The sequence below is a fragment of the Gnatocerus cornutus genome, chromosome 6 (assembly GCF_029298725.1).
Source record: "Gnatocerus cornutus isolate USDA-ARS CGAHR chromosome 6, icGnaCorn1.1, whole genome shotgun sequence".
NCBI lineage: Eukaryota > Metazoa > Arthropoda > Insecta > Coleoptera > Tenebrionidae > Gnatocerus > Gnatocerus cornutus.
The window spans coordinates 4,919,420-4,935,294 of record NC_142238.1 but is presented as its reverse complement, the minus strand read 5'-3'; the positions used below and the strand labels follow the sequence as shown (position 1 = coordinate 4,935,294).

The following is a 15,875-nucleotide window of genomic DNA, read 5'->3' as shown; positions in this document are numbered from 1 at the left end:
AATTAATCCCCAATAAAAGAAGTACTCAATACTGGGTGAACTCGAATAAAATGAAAAAATTGTATCCATCATGCTCAGACACGGCAGTTTGAAATGGTGGCCAAATTTTGCCCTCCAAATCGTTACCGTTTCCAAGAGAAACTGTTTGAAGTTTTCTGCATAAATCGCGCCATTGAATTGTAGGCCAGTTCCAATACCATTGTATTCCAGGTCCAGATCATCAAGAAGTTAGAAATAAAAACGCTAATAAACAAGGGACAAAATAGCTATTTGTGTACCAAGGCCAAAAAGTGGTTCTTTTTTGGCCGAGCTTTTTTTTAATGGCCGAGGCGCTAGCCGAGGCCAGAAAGAAGGCGAGGGCAAAATGTCACTTTTTGGCCATGTTACACACAAGATTTTTTAGGCGACATCATTAAATTTACAAGTTAATTAATTTTTATTTATGATTTATTGATTTAATCAATTATAACAACTGAATAATTGTAAATATTTATGAATCCTTCAATAAAGTTCATATTTTCCTTATTTACATTTGCAGTTTCAGCTCGTGTAGCTTCACAATTTGTATGAAGTAGGTTTAATGTGTTTTTGAATGTTGTTGCAGGAGCACTGCTAGACATGTTTATTTTCAATAATTCAACACGTCTTTGTTGCAGTTTACAGCAGTTTGTCGATTTGATTTTACCCAAATAATTATAAAATTGAGGGTAATATCGGTATCTTGACGTAATATGCAAAACCATGGATAGATGGCGCCACCATAGATCGGCGAGAATGTTTGCGGCCAGAAAAGACTCACTTTTAGGTCGCTTTTAAGGCCTAAAAATTTCATTTTCAGTTTAAGTCGCCTAAAAATAGTTTTACAGTGCCAAATTGTTCAAGTTTGGATTATTTTGAGTTAATTTTTTTTTATTCATGGCCAGTGTCTCATCAAAAAGGATGTACCTAAAGTTATAAAAAGTGTTTGTTTAACGACGCGTGATGACATTGTGGATTGTCCAGTGGAGGGCATTTGATTATTTTTCGTAATAACTTCAGGTGATTATTTCATTATTTTGTTACTAATTAAAATTTTAGTTTGGCCCACAAGGCGAGTCGAAAAAAATCCTCTTACGAACCAATCGAGATAAAGATCGGTCCTTTTGTGGACCCCATTTATTTCAAACAAATTAATTTTTCGCAATACTCATTTTTTGAATAGTGTCTTGTCTTTAAAAACGGTAATTAAGTGAAATTTAAACAAGCATGACAAGAGCGAGCGTTGACGTCATTGGGGTCGATTCTTCATGCACCGTATCACAAAAGAATTTCTGCGCTGCTCATGACGTCGATGAGCAGTGCATCAAATTCATAAATTTATTTAGATTATTCAAATCTCGGTTAACTAAATTCTGTTATTAAAAAAAATATATTAGCCCGGCGCATCCACCAGTTTCCAAATAACAATTTTTCAAAACCACATTTTAAGCGCCAAGATTTTGGTTTTAAAAAACAAATAATTGTTTTGTTTAGTTGTAAAAATTAATGAACTAATCTTTACATTCTGTGCTGACAATGCTGAACACTATTCTTGAAATTACATCATCAAAACCCACGTAACACAATAAAAAATGTTTTCGTCCTAATTTCTTATTATAAAATATTAAACTTTAAAAATTGAGTTTACCAATCAATTATTAAGAAAACGTTCCAACTAAATTTATCTAAAATTAATACCGTTTAAGTTTAATTTATCGGTACTAACCCTTCTGGTTCTTCAAGATAGTAATTAAAAACAGTTTTCTCTATACAGGGTCCGGCAACACTTGTGTCCACCCCCAAAATCATCTTTAATTTTAAAGATAAAACTTTCAAAATTTGCATACGTTTACAATTAACAAAGCTCTAGAAGCTGACGCAAAAATTTGTTTTTTATCACTGATAGTTTTGGCGTCGCGACGCTTTGAAAATGTAATTTTTAGGTAATTGTGGGGGTTTGTGATATCAACCCTTAATATAATTTTTTTTCAATATAAATATGTTTTAAATATCTCAGTTGTTATTTTAGATTCAATGCAAATTGTCTTCAAAATTTGAGAAAATAATGCTGTTTTATCAAGTTAGTTTCCAATTTCATTACGTCAAAATTGGGAACTACGTTTACACCCATCTGTCAACATCTTGTGTCACAAATGACATCTATTCTTTGGCTCGCTTTAGATTGTAACAAAAGTCTTACTTGGTGAAATTGTCGCTTTGTCGATGTTAATTAACGATTTGTGGTGTCCAAAATGTGCAACATGCCCGAGTTAATCAAGATTAGCCTTTATAAAAGTGAATGAAGTGACTTGTGAAATTTTGGTGTAAACGTAGTTTGCCACTGCGCCGTCATAATTTTGAAAACTAACTTGATAAAGCAGCGATTTTTTCGCAAATTTTAAACACAATTTGTATTTGATTTAAAACAAAAATTCAAATATTTTTGTTACAGTTATATCGAAAAAAATTTGAATTCGCGAATATTTCCCCAAAAACTCAAAAATCGCTAAAAATTAGACTTCTTGGGCGTCGCGACGCTAAACAAACCGTGATAAAAAACAATTTTTTTTGTCAGCTTCTAGAGCTTCGTCAACTGTGAGCGTATGCAAATTTTCAAAATTTTGTCTTTAAAATTAAAGACGATTTTGGGGGTGGACACAAGTGTTGCCGGACCCTGTATAATTTTCATTTATAATGCACGATGCTTGTATTGTTTGGCTCTACAGATTAGTGTTTATCTCATTCAGCCCCCAGTCATTTTCCTGTAATGACGAATTTAGTAAAGAAACATTTCACTTTCAATTTAAGAGTGATGCGGTTTTTTGGTTTATATCCTCCTAAAACATATCGAAAATTATACAAGTTATACTCATATGTCGTGTATATTTGCATAATAGTACCAATTCCAGTGTTAATGTTGTGGTATCTCTTAGATGAAGACGAGGTAGACTTAACTCTAGTAGCTCAGAATGCATTCGGATTGTGTGAAATCGGCTGTTTGATTTTCAAGTTGCTACAATTCATTACAAACGCGGAGAACGTTAGAAAATCTATTTCTTTAATGGTGAGTCCAATATTTCTTGAGTACACGACCAAGCAAGAGAGTATCATGAACGACAGTGTTAGAGTTTGTACCAGAAATACGAAATTCTACTTTTTCGTTTGTTGTCTCACTTATGTAAGTTGGGCGGTTGTTCCTTTGTTTGGTAAAGAGTACAAGTTGCCGCTTGACATTTTCTTGCCTTTTGATATAACTCACGGAGGATTATCGTACGTTCTAAGTTACATACTGCTTGTCACAGGTGAGTATTTCGTATTTAGAAACTTAAGTTACAGGGCAATTTGTTAAAGGAGTTTTAGTTGACAATGTTTCGACTGCTGCAGTCGACCCTTTAATTGGAGGACTACCTTACTTTGCCACCGCGCAGATTAAAATTTTGAAAGATAATTTGAAAAATTTGTCTAATATTGATCCAGAATTGGTGTATAATAAAATTACATTTTGTGTAAAGCACCACAAGATGATTTTAGAGTAATACTTTTTTTTCGTTAAATACGACGCTAATTTTTGAATTTTAGTTTTGTAGAAATGTATGAAAACACATTTTCTCCGATTGTTTTTACGCAGTTTGCTGCAAGCGTTTTCGTCATTTGTGTTTCTTGTTTGCAATTGAGTATAGTAAGCAAAAATTTCATGTTTGAGAAAAATATTTTATTATAAATTTTTCCAGGTGCAACCTTTTACTGTCAGTTTTTTCTCAATGGTTATTTTTATCAATGCAGTTTTGATGCAGATTTTAATTTATTGTTATTATGGAACTGCACTATACGAGGAGGTATTTCTAAATCTTTTTATTAAGCATTTTAAAGTTTTTTTTTAGAGTAATTTAATTTCGACTGCCGCTTATATGAGCGATTGGTATGAATTTGAACCCAAATCAAAACGAGCTTTGTTAATTTTAATGAAGCGCTGTAAGAAACCCATAAAAGTCTCGGTGGGAAAAATTCTAGATTTGTCACTGGACACTTTCACTACGGTAATAATTATTGTAGTTGAAATATTCCGAATATGTTTAATCTTTAAACTCTAGATTCTTAGAAGATCATATTCATTGTTAGCAGTCTTGAACAATTATTGATGGAATATAAACAGCACCACTTTTAGAAGTTTACTTTTGTTTTTAATAAGGATTTTAGCCAATTAAATAACTGAATAATTTGTATTTTGTATTATATCATCACAACTTGCAAAAACCCCGTCTTCACCGAGGGTTCTCCTTCTTAGACTTGACTGATTAAAATGTAATAATACAAAAAATTCATCCCTAATTAATAAGAAATATATAAATTACAACTATTTTCACGTATAAAAGATGACAAAGGACAGCAATTCTTCTAATAATGTCTCAATATTTTTTGCTATCTCTGATCCCTCGATTTATGCAACTAATCTCTTTGTATTTACAAGTCGTTATTAAGTTCAGTACGCATATTTTCACGTACTTTAAAGATTGGTTTCTAGCAAAATAAAATTGTAAATTGTATAAAATAATAGAAGATTTTATCCATTTCTACTGCATTCCAATCGCGATAAGAACAAAAATTAATTTCTTTAAAGTTGGCACGGCAATGGGCCCGTTTAGCATATTTTAAATTAATAGAAAAAACTGTATGTTTCGATAGCAAAAGGTAATCTAAAGACCTCCTGAAATTTTGAAAACCATTCATCAATTAGATCCGGAGTTATACGGCTGTGAATGGGCAATTCGCATGGTTCTGGGTGAATGAAAATCATAGCACCTAAACGGCTGAAGATAATTGGTTGAAATTTTTAGAGTTAATGTTTTTTAACTTCCTTTATTTAATTATGCAAAAAAAATAATTTTATCTTAAAGTATAAGATCTAAAATAAATAAAAATACAAATAAAATTTTTGGAGTTTCTTAATTTGTTATCAAAAAAACATTAAAAAATAGTTAATCTGAATACGGAATGGTCCAACGTCGTAATTTTCTTAAAAACTACAAATGATCGGAATTTGAAATTTTGGGTATGAAAATAAGCCTATACAACTAATCGAGTGTGAGTATTCATATTTTGGGGATACATGCACCGTGAGGCGGCGGCGGAAAAAAACTCATTTTTGATAGGATGCTCTATGTATTTAACATTTTATGAGTTATAAAATTGCGGTATAATAAATAACGATTTTTGGATTTTCTATGTCTAAAGTTGAGAAACTTGAGAAAAAGAAAGTTGAGAAAAATCTGTCACTCAATTTTGTCACTCAGAAATTTGTTTTTAACATTATTTACTAAAATCTATTTTTGGTATATGCCATTTAGTATCCAATACATATATACATTAATTTATAAAATATTTTTATTTATTTCACCATAAATCCTCATTCTTTCATGATTGTCGTACTTTTTTTGACTTACAAAAAAGCTCCGGTTTCCTTCGATTTTAGACTAATCAATTCCTGTTCTAAATAATACTATGTACAAATCGTCGAATCTAGGATGAAGATTATGGGAAAAACAGTTTCAGAGGAGAAAAGTTTGGAGCCTGCAAATCCATTTCCTCAACTTTCATAAATTCGGCAGCGTGCTGATAAGACATTATCACTTTTTATACAAGCTCGTCTGATCAAATACCGGTATGAAGTCATCCGAAATGGTGCTAAAAATATTAGATGCCCGATATTTTCCAGCTACGAGAAAATTATATTGCCGAAAAAAAAGTGCAATTTTTATAATTGCACTATCACGGATACTTGGACAAGTTCGAAACAAAAATGATACGAGTATTTTGTAATGTACAAGGTGTTTATAAATGTTTCTAGCATCAAAGGTGGCTATGAAATGTCAAAGAAATTTGCCGCTCATTATAAATGAGGGTTTAGATTTTTCAACTGACATTTTGTAATTAACCTCAATCATAGAGCAAAGTAAGTTTTGAGAAGAAAACTGTTCTAGTTGTGGTTTAAAACCTGAAAATCAAAAATTTGGACACAAAACCGTAACTGAGACGTCGTTGACGTAAGTGACATTATAAATAATTTTCAAGATAGTTATATTCACTATGAAAACAAAGCGGCAAAGTAGTGCACGACAGGAATTCCAGAACCACCCTTGAAACATTTATAAACACTTTGTATGTACTTATTTACGACTTCACCTGTGCCATTAAGAATGACTAAAGTTTTTTCAATTGTGGCCAGACTACGTCTTTTTTCAAAAGCTTTTTTCAAGATTATCGGGTAGGTGAGTTTTAGCGAACCCACCCAGACTGAGCTACTGGCGTAAAATTGTCACCAGCCGGTCCGAGCGACTTTGTCTTCTTTTTTTTCACAGTTTTTTGCGTGACAGAACATATAATTTTCAATATCTTCTTCTGAATGTATTAAAAATGTGACAACAGTCTACTGCCTTTATTTGAAACAAAATCACTTTGCTGCATAGCTTGTTAACAAGTTATTCTTGTTGTTTCATTTTGAAGAAGACTGGTAAATTGTGTATCAGGTGCTATTAACGATGTGTTTCTAGTTAGTTACATTGGGAAACTGCATATCTTTTGTATGGCATTTTTTAAATTCATATTATAATGCAAAATTATAGAGGCTAGGCTCTCAGATATTTAAAACAACAGTATAGTAACCTTGACATATACCTAGTAAACATTTTATGGCTTAAGTCAAACCACCCATACAAATAAAACTGGGTATATGTCAACTGAGTTTACTATAATTTGGAGTCAGTAATGCTGAAATGTCTCAAATCTGGTATCAGTATGGAGTGCGCCGAGTATCGTGGAGTGACGTCACGGCAGCCACGCCCCGTTTCCCAAATCTACACATTTGGGATTTTTTTTAAGGGTGAAAGAATTGCCGAAAAAATTTAATTTTTTGGGAATCGGTTATTTACGCAAAGCACTTTCAAATTATGAAATAAAAAAAAACGCTGAACGGGCCCATTACGCCACATCATTTTCGTAGAGTATTACGAATGGCGGTCACAAAAACCAAAATTTCACTTTTTTTTTCATTGCTTGTGTCGTATGAATTGAATCAAATTTTTGACGTCAAGATAACGTCGGATTCTTAGCCTATAAAATACAAGTAAAACAATGGTGCAAATCTTCTTTATCTAATTGCCGTAGTTCTGGAGAAATCGATCTTACAAAATTCCGGAATACCGATATAAAATGACTCTTCGTTCTTTTAGAATCTTAATTATTATACTTCCTGTTATGATGGTCCCGGACGGAATACTTTTTTATTTTAACATAGTGAAGTTTTTTCACAGCAGTTCCACACGAACTGAACTTGACACATTAAAAACTAAAACATCTTGCAGAAACATAATTTTGTTAAAAATCGAATATACAGAGTGTCCCAGAGAAAAAAGGCTTATGAAGGCAACAATTCTGAACTAGAATTTCGAAACAGAAATGTTCTAGCTGAAAAAATAATCAAGTTAAGACAAAAAAACGGTAGCCAATCCGGAAACTGAACAGAATTTGAAAATCGGTAATTATGGACACATACTATCGTCCATTGGTCAGGTGAACATTACACTCTCGTTGGCTAGGAAATTTTACTCCATCTCTAGAATCAGCTTCCGGGATTGGTTGTTAATTTTTTATCCGTTCTCGAATACTATTAAACTTAGGCAATTTTTGTTTTACAATTTACCGTCTGTATTGCTGCCGGCACCCTCCCTTGCTCTCTGGGTCATGATATCTGGGATACCCTGTATAAATCTTAAATTAACCAAAACCGTGAATGGTTGAATTGTTTGCTACTTGATACTTTAAATAACCACCTACTTTTAACTACTCTTTCGTTCATCTACTTTAATTAAATTTTTCACTTAACTTCACTTATTTTTTTTTTCACTCAAAGTATAAATTCCAAGAATTTAAAATTAGGGGACAAATCAGTTTGAATTATTTACTTAACACATTAGATACTGAATACATAAAAAAGTAATTTCATGATTTGTTTTTGAATTAAAACTTTGTTAAGAAAATTTGTCACACGTGTGACAATATTTTAACAAAAGTTGTCAAAACTGGTTGAAATCTGTGGAGTCAAAAATTGATAATTTGAATACAAAGTAATAAATTGATAATGCAGTTTTTGCACTAATTAAAGTTAAAAGATATATCAGTGAAATACTGAAAATAAATGTCACGGATGTGACAATTGTTAGATCGGACTTTCCGAATTTGATGATTTAAGGGTTAAACATGTACACACAGTTGGTTTTAACAACTCCTATTTTAATGCTCACATGTTAAAGAAACTCTGGATGGTATGGGAGGTACAAATAAACGTGTCGTTCACAGAAAGGCAATCAACAATTCTGCAAAGGATTTCTTCATGAAAGCAAAAAATCAATTAATAATGTAAATATTTTGTATCCTGGTGAATTCAAAGTCAAAATATCTGAATCAACTAAGTAAAAATATTCAAGCAATCAATACCAAATATCCAATATCTCATATTTTGTCCAAATAAAGAAGTTAGTTTAGGGTGAATGTAGGTATGTCTAGCGGATATATATAGTAAGTATAGCAGCCGTCAAGATAATGTAGCGCTGACCTGCTCAGATGACTTGACTTTTAAGGGTTTTTACGACGCTGCGGCTCTGAGGCCTGGGTTGTGACTCAAACACTGCTTATGAAGTTCGCATTTAGGAGTAGTGTTATTTTTATAAATTCTGTTGATTTACTAATATGAAAACGCCTTTTCGCCGTTTTGTAATTTTGAATCTTTTGAGTAATAATTTTCGGTTACGTTTTAAGTTATTAATGTATTATATTAAGTATTTTGTTCCGTTATATTACAAAAATTGTTGGAAAAAATACGCTCGACGTCGAAATTATTATAGCTAAAACCGTCTTTTGTATAATACACATATACTTAATCTTAATCCCACAATTTGAGACTGTTTTTTTACTCATAAGTAAATAATAACAATAGTAACGATGGTACTTACTTTAAATGTCATGCCTAGCTAATATCCAAACGTAAGTCGCTTCAATTACAATTACGAAAAATCCCGAATAATTCTAGCCGAAAAGATAAAATCCAGGAATTTTTGCATGAAAACATATAGCAAATCTTACCATACTTGCAAAGAGACATGGACACACCGTTTTAAGGCTGCCTTCATATCATTGTGTGTTCAATCCAGAGAGTTGAAACTAATATTACTAATATTATTATTAATATTAGGCTCAACTCTCTGGTTCAATCTCATTGAACTGATTTGGTCGGAGTTGAAAGCACACATTCGGCGAAATAATGCAGCGCCCAAATTTAGCAACGAAGCGATTGATTTAATTTATCAAGAAGTGCACAAAATCAGCGTTTCTATGGTTTATCCGGCGAGAGATTGGGATATTTCGACAGTTGACATATAGGTTGGTAGCAAATTATGCTACAAAATACACTAAAAACACTAAATTCCTACGCGAAATGGGTTGACAGGGTTGTCAGTAACTAGGGTTATTTTGTTATTTTAAATTTAGCGCGTTTGGTACACTTTTTATCGCGTAGATTTAGTGACTTTTCTGTCATTCAATCTCTCACCGTACAAACTATAGCTGGAAAAACAGTGTTGCGCATGTGACAAAGATTGAAGACAATTATAGAAAAAATCATCACCAAGAATTAATAATTAGTTTAAATGACGACGACGATTCCAGTGAAATGGAATTTAGTTAAATTGTCTATTTATTAGTTAATAAATTGTATATATTTAATTAGTTAATAAATTATCTCGTAATTTGTTGTTGATTTTTACATATTTTTTTATTGGTACAAAAAATAAAATTAATCTGATATGAATCCCCTTAATTTTGAATTTAGCAAATGCAATCCTAACAATTTGATGTATTTTTGACAGCTTAAACCAGTAGAAATAAATACCGAAATTTATGGGTACCATAACCGCACCGTCGCAAAAACCCTTAAAAGTCAAGTCATCTGAGCAGGTCAGCGCTACATTATCTTGACGACTGCTATACACTCGACTAATTTGTGAAACCGAAACTGGGGGCTGTGGGCGCCTCCGCCTGTGTCAAATATAACTTACTTTGTTCAAAATGTTACAAGCATTAATAAAATTAGTCTCTCTGCTACATTATTTTTATTTTTTAGCAACGTTTATTTAACAAGTTTTGCTTTGTCACGCCCGTTACAAATGTATGTTACACCAGTTACCTACAGTTTTCTAAAATATACAGTGCACAATTGAATTAGTTATTCTAATTGCAAAGAGGCTTAAAATGTGTGCCTATAGTTCATATATTTGTGTACTACAGGAGAAGGAATCAGACTTTTGTTATTCGCAGAAATATAGAAAAATGTTATTAAAATCAATAAATTTAATTTGTACGCGTCACACCCGTGACACCACAAATTAATTTGTTGCTCTATGATCTGCAATCGTAACTTAACAAATTTTATTTAGATAATTTGCAGCACTTTAACCTACCTGATAACAGTATACTTCTGCTTGAAAAAGCTCTTAGTCGTAAATAAATTAAAAAATTGTTGTCATTTTGTCACACCCGTGACATATGGAATTGCTGTTCAATAAACGATGATTACATTTTATTAAGTCAACATAATAGTATATTATGTCATTACGAGTAAAAAAGAAGCTTTGCACGCTACGTAGTGAGACAGACATTAACAGGCGAAGCACACAAAACCATTTTTGCTCCGAAAGGCATATACGATTTTTTGCAAACGATAGAAAATTGCTCTATTTTACTTTAAAAAAATTATTTTCATGCAGAATCTTAGTGCAATGGAAACATTTCTATGGTTACGGTGCAGCCCAAGCATATAAAGTGCTGTGCTCTGCTTAAGCATATAAGTGAAACTTATACCCTGACAATCGAGCTAAATTATGTCACTTTTATGTTGTTGGAAAAAAAATAGTATTAATGATGTTAAATTTTCTATTTTTTTTATCAAATTTAGCTTAAAGGCTTGTTTTGTAGTAGGCATCAGATTAAGATTATCGAGCTGTTTTTAAAAATAAAATGTTCTCATTTCCATCATCTTATTTTATATTATTCATTATTTTCTTATTTAATTAGGGTGCACAACCTGAAATTATATTTAGTACAGTCCTTCGAAGCACGATAATTAAAATTAGTCCACAATAATTGTGGTAATTTGGAAGATGCTTAATAAATCTTCCAAACAAATTTCATTTATAATGCACGCACCTGCAACTTCATTTTAAGTTTCCCTTTATGAAACCTATCAGTCACAGCTTGTTAGTTGTTTGAACAACATAGATCTCCATAATGGAAGAAGGTTTAGTGAAGCAATCATTCGGTGTTAACTTGTTAGTAATGCGCATCCTTGGATTTTACCCACCAGAAAAGTATTACTTTTTCTACAAAATCTACGCTTATTCGATATACTGCCTTTTTACCATTTTAATACCAGTCTTAGCAGCTATGAATCTCTTCCTCGGCGAAGAAGTAGACTTGGCACAAATCTCCGACAATGCGTTTCTAGTTTGTCAAACCGGATGTTTCATCATGAAGTTTCTACCGTTCATACATAAAGACGATCAAGTTAAAAAAGTCTTGTTTATGTTGGAAAGCAGTCTCTTCAGTATCTGGACATCAGACCAAGAAGAAATAATCAAGGAATGCATTGCATTATGTCGACGCAATTCGCGGTTCTTTTTGACTTTCTGTCTAATCACACTAATTAATTGGGCTATTATCCCGTTTTTTATCTCCGGAAATAACCTGCCGATAGAAATTTGGTTACCATTCGATTACAAAACGAGTAAGAAATCGTACAGTTTTTGCTTCATATATGTTGTTGCAGGTATGTTGGTTATCACAGCGTTGTAAAAATATTAGAAGAGATTTTCAGGGGTGGGAAATGGAGCTCTTTCAAGTGGTGTCATAGATCCGTTATTAGCAGGATTGACTTCACACGCAACGAGTCAACTTAAGTTACTAAAAAACAATTTGGAGTTTCTTGGAAAACACGCTGAAACCGAAAATGGAGTGACAAACATTCAGAAAATTTATGAGAGAATAAAAGATTGTGTTAGACATCATGATGCAGTTTTGAGGTATTCTGTCAAAGAACTAAACTTGGAAGCACTAAATTGTGTTTTTAGGTTCATTGAAACGTACAAAGACACATTTTCTTTAGCTATATTTTTCCAATTTGGGGCCAGTGTCGTCGTAATTTGTATTTCTTGCCTACGGATTAGCATGGTGGGTAATAAATGAGTTATTTGGCATTTTTCCAACTAAATTACAGGTGGAACCTTTCACTTTTACTTTTTTCGCAATGGTCTTGTTCCTATGCACCATGCTTTCTGAAATTTTTCTCTATTGTTATTATGGGACCGTTCTTTTTGAGGAGGTAAAATTAATGAATTTATTGTTGGTAAGTTTAAACATTTCGTTTTAGAATAATACGTTAATGCGGTCAGTCTACATGGGAAGATGGTATGACTACGATTTGAAGTCGAAGAGAGCTTTGTTGACACTAATAGAGCGTTCTCGAAGACCGATGGTAATAACAGCAGGTCAAATTTTTAATTTGTCGTTGGAAACATTTACAATGGTAATTTTTAGAAAGTTATAAAGAAATCGTGTTGAAGATATTTTTCAGATTTTGCGACGAGCATACTCTCTTCTTGCTGTGTTGAAAAATTACTAAATTACATAGTTAATGTGTAATCAGTTAAAATTATTATTATCAAACGTTTCCTTGTTTGCTTGTACAGGGTCCGCCAACACTAGTGTCCCGGCCCTAAATCGCTATTAATTATGAAGCTATATATTTTTTTTTTTTTTGTACATGAAGAGGAAACGGAGCGCTACAATTTGATATGATCAGTTTTACTCTTGTGTTAATCATATGTGAAATAAACGCAAAAAACTACGGTTTTCAAAAATCAAAATGGAGAAAATGGTGGGGCACCCAACCTGTCTTGGTCGATTTTTCACCAAAAGGATGAAAATGATATTAAAATGTGAATTAAAAAATGTGGTACCGAGATATTAAATTATTCTTAAAGATCGTTTTAACTCCCTTATAAGATTTATGATCTGGCTTCCAAGCCGCAAACTGGCCCCTAAGTATAGTAGCCAGCTTTTACCATGGCGTCCTGACTTTTAGAGTCGAATATTATCTTATTGCACTCATAATGTGGAGGGTGTAAACAGGCTATTGTGTCCGAAAATTTAAATTTACGACATCTTCAAGTAGGTAGAAAAATGTGGACCCGTGCCGCTTCCAGGTATTAGCGCGGAGGCTCAAGATGATTGTTGATCCCTTCACCGTGTTTTTTTTTTTAATGACGTTGATAAGCTCTTAATTTTTGTTTATTAATTTAAATTTTAAACAAGTTAAAAAAAATTTACAATGAGATCGAAAAAATTAGCATCATTTTAATGTTGGAACGTGTATTTTACATAATTATAAAGAATTTTTTAATCACAGTAAATTTCTGACACTTGCTGTGCCGTTTATAAATTTTAAGGTTATAAAGACAAAGGACAGTTTACAATTTTTAAACATCAGTCAATTTGATGTGGGAAATTTTAATTTCACAATAGTAATTCAAAATTTGATATCAACAAGATGTTTCTGAATTTGCGAAATAAATCATAAACATTCGTTTCCTTCTCATTGTTTTTTCCCAGAACGGTAGGTACCATTTGCACTCGTATTTGACATACGCAAAATTAGATTTGTATCGCAATCCAATTTTGCTGTTTAATTAATCCACAAATAGGTAGTTTCCAGAATCTTTTGTAAGAAGTCTGTTTAACTATGTATTTGTTTTTAATTCTTTCATTTTTAGAAAAAGTGGGGACTTTAAGTCGAACATTAAAATGTCGTTAAACTAATAGGTTTTTTTAAACAATCTATTTGGAGTGGTAATATGTGTAAAGACGACCGGTAAGTATGAAAAATCATTTTGATGTTAACTGTTTGGCGAATTTTGTTCACTTTGTTTTCTTTACAACCTATTTCATGATGTGGCAACCTTGGTTAGATCAATCTAATGAAGAAGTTTGGAAAATTTATGTCTCTCGGGTTTTTCAAATTAATAAACAAAAATTAAAACTTTAATAACGTTTTTAAAAGAAAACATTGACGGGATCAATAATAATAATCTCGAGCTAATACCTGGAAGAGGCACGGGTCCATTTTTTTCTACCTACTTGAAGATGTCGTAAATTTTAATTTTCGGACACAATAGCCTGTTTACACCCTCCACATTATGAGTGCAATAAGATAATATTCGACTGTAAAAGTCAGGTACGCCATGGTAAAAGCTGCCTACTATACCTAGGAGATTACCATGGGCCTGATAACAAACAGTCGGTCTGTCCGATGGAAGATCCAGCCCATTGTGGGTAAAAATATTACCCATCATAAATCGCTTAGTAAGGACTAGATTGCGGTGAAGAATCAATTGTCGTAAACCTGCCTAAATTTTAAGAATTATTTAATATCTCGGTACCAGATATTTGAATTCAAATTTTAATATCATTTTCATCCTTTTGACGAAAAATGGGACAAGACAGGTTGACTTTTCCACTCTTTTCTCCATTTTGATTTTTGAAAACCGTAGTTTTTTGCGTTTATTTCACATATGATTAACACAAGATTAAAACTGATCACATCAGTTTGTAGCGCTCCGTTTCCTCTTCATGTACAAAAAAAAATATTTTTATAGCTTCATAATTAATAGCGATTTTGGGCCGGGACACTAGTGTTGGCGGACCCTGTATTGTGTATATAGTTCAGCCAAGTTCGTCTGAGCCACCATAAAATCATAAAAATTAGACGGCAACCGCAACCGGACAGTTTGCGGTATTTTGTCATTTATGACGAGACATCTGGCCTGTTTAGGGATGCTGTTCTTATCGCATGGTGCAAACTTGAGAAAATAAACCCTCATTATGTGCACATGAGAATCTTTTGAAGCTGTCCCGTTGCGGTAGCCCGCAAATTTTTATACTTTTATGGTAGCTCGGACCAACTTGGCTGAACTATACAATATGTATTAGAAATATTAATTAATAAATTTAAAATGCAAGATATCTATTAATTCCAGAAACACAGAAAAGCCGAAAAAATAAAGATAAACAAATTTTAAAGACAATATTTTTATAGGACTTAACGCTTTTAAGATAAAGCGATATTTTAATAGTATATTACGCACGAGGGGAAAAATTGTGCGCGAGGCGAAGCCGAGAGCTATAATTCCACGAGAGCGTAATTCCCCCGAGTCGCCCCCGAGTCGCGTACTATACTTTTTCTACGACTTCCTCTCCTCCAGCCGTGTAAATTTTTTCGATTATTATTAATAAATTCCAACTAAAGTTGAATTTTACATGGTTTTTATTAAGACATTGGTAATTCAAACATTTATTATAAGGAACAACATCACAAGAACAGAGAACAATTTTCACAAATTATGAACAATTTCACAATGTTTTTCAACTCCTGTTATAGTAAACTATGAATTACTTGAATCCATTCGATTGTCTCATCAAGTATCCTCATAACTTCTCATAATTTGCAATATTAACGACGTGTTTGAAGGTTAACGTAGTTCTCAACATTGAATAAGAAGCCCATAGGGACGACGAAGGTTTGAAATCTTGTTTTAACTTGCTAAAATACGCTAGTAAAACATTCTCGGAGGACTGCACTCCGCTGTCCGCATGTCAGGTCATGAACTTGCTATACACCGACTCATACCGCTCTTTTGACATTTTCGACATATGATCATCAGTTGCACTAACTGCTTGTGCCGCAATTTTGGGGGTGT

At 32.7% G+C, this 15,875-nt stretch overlaps 2 protein-coding genes across 2 annotated transcripts; both read left to right on the top strand.

Annotated features, from left to right (window-relative positions):
- The first annotated feature begins 2,785 nt into the window (after nucleotides 1–2,785).
- On the top strand, nucleotides 2,786–4,157 carry LOC148172296 (odorant receptor Or1-like). The gene is made up of 6 exons (XM_088039747.1): nucleotides 2,786–3,320; nucleotides 3,370–3,550; nucleotides 3,598–3,697; nucleotides 3,750–3,854; nucleotides 3,900–4,055; nucleotides 4,110–4,157. The coding sequence occupies exons 1-6, from the start codon at nucleotides 2,786–2,788 to the stop codon at nucleotides 4,155–4,157; spliced, it is 1,125 nt and encodes a 374-aa protein (XP_087895873.1).
- Nucleotides 4,158–11,352: 7,195 nt separating this feature from the next.
- On the top strand, nucleotides 11,353–12,742 carry LOC148172295 (odorant receptor Or1-like). The gene is made up of 6 exons (XM_088039746.1): nucleotides 11,353–11,890; nucleotides 11,939–12,143; nucleotides 12,192–12,291; nucleotides 12,338–12,442; nucleotides 12,491–12,646; nucleotides 12,695–12,742. The coding sequence occupies exons 1-6, from the start codon at nucleotides 11,353–11,355 to the stop codon at nucleotides 12,740–12,742; spliced, it is 1,152 nt and encodes a 383-aa protein (XP_087895872.1).
- The last annotated feature ends 3,133 nt before the right edge of the window (nucleotides 12,743–15,875 follow it).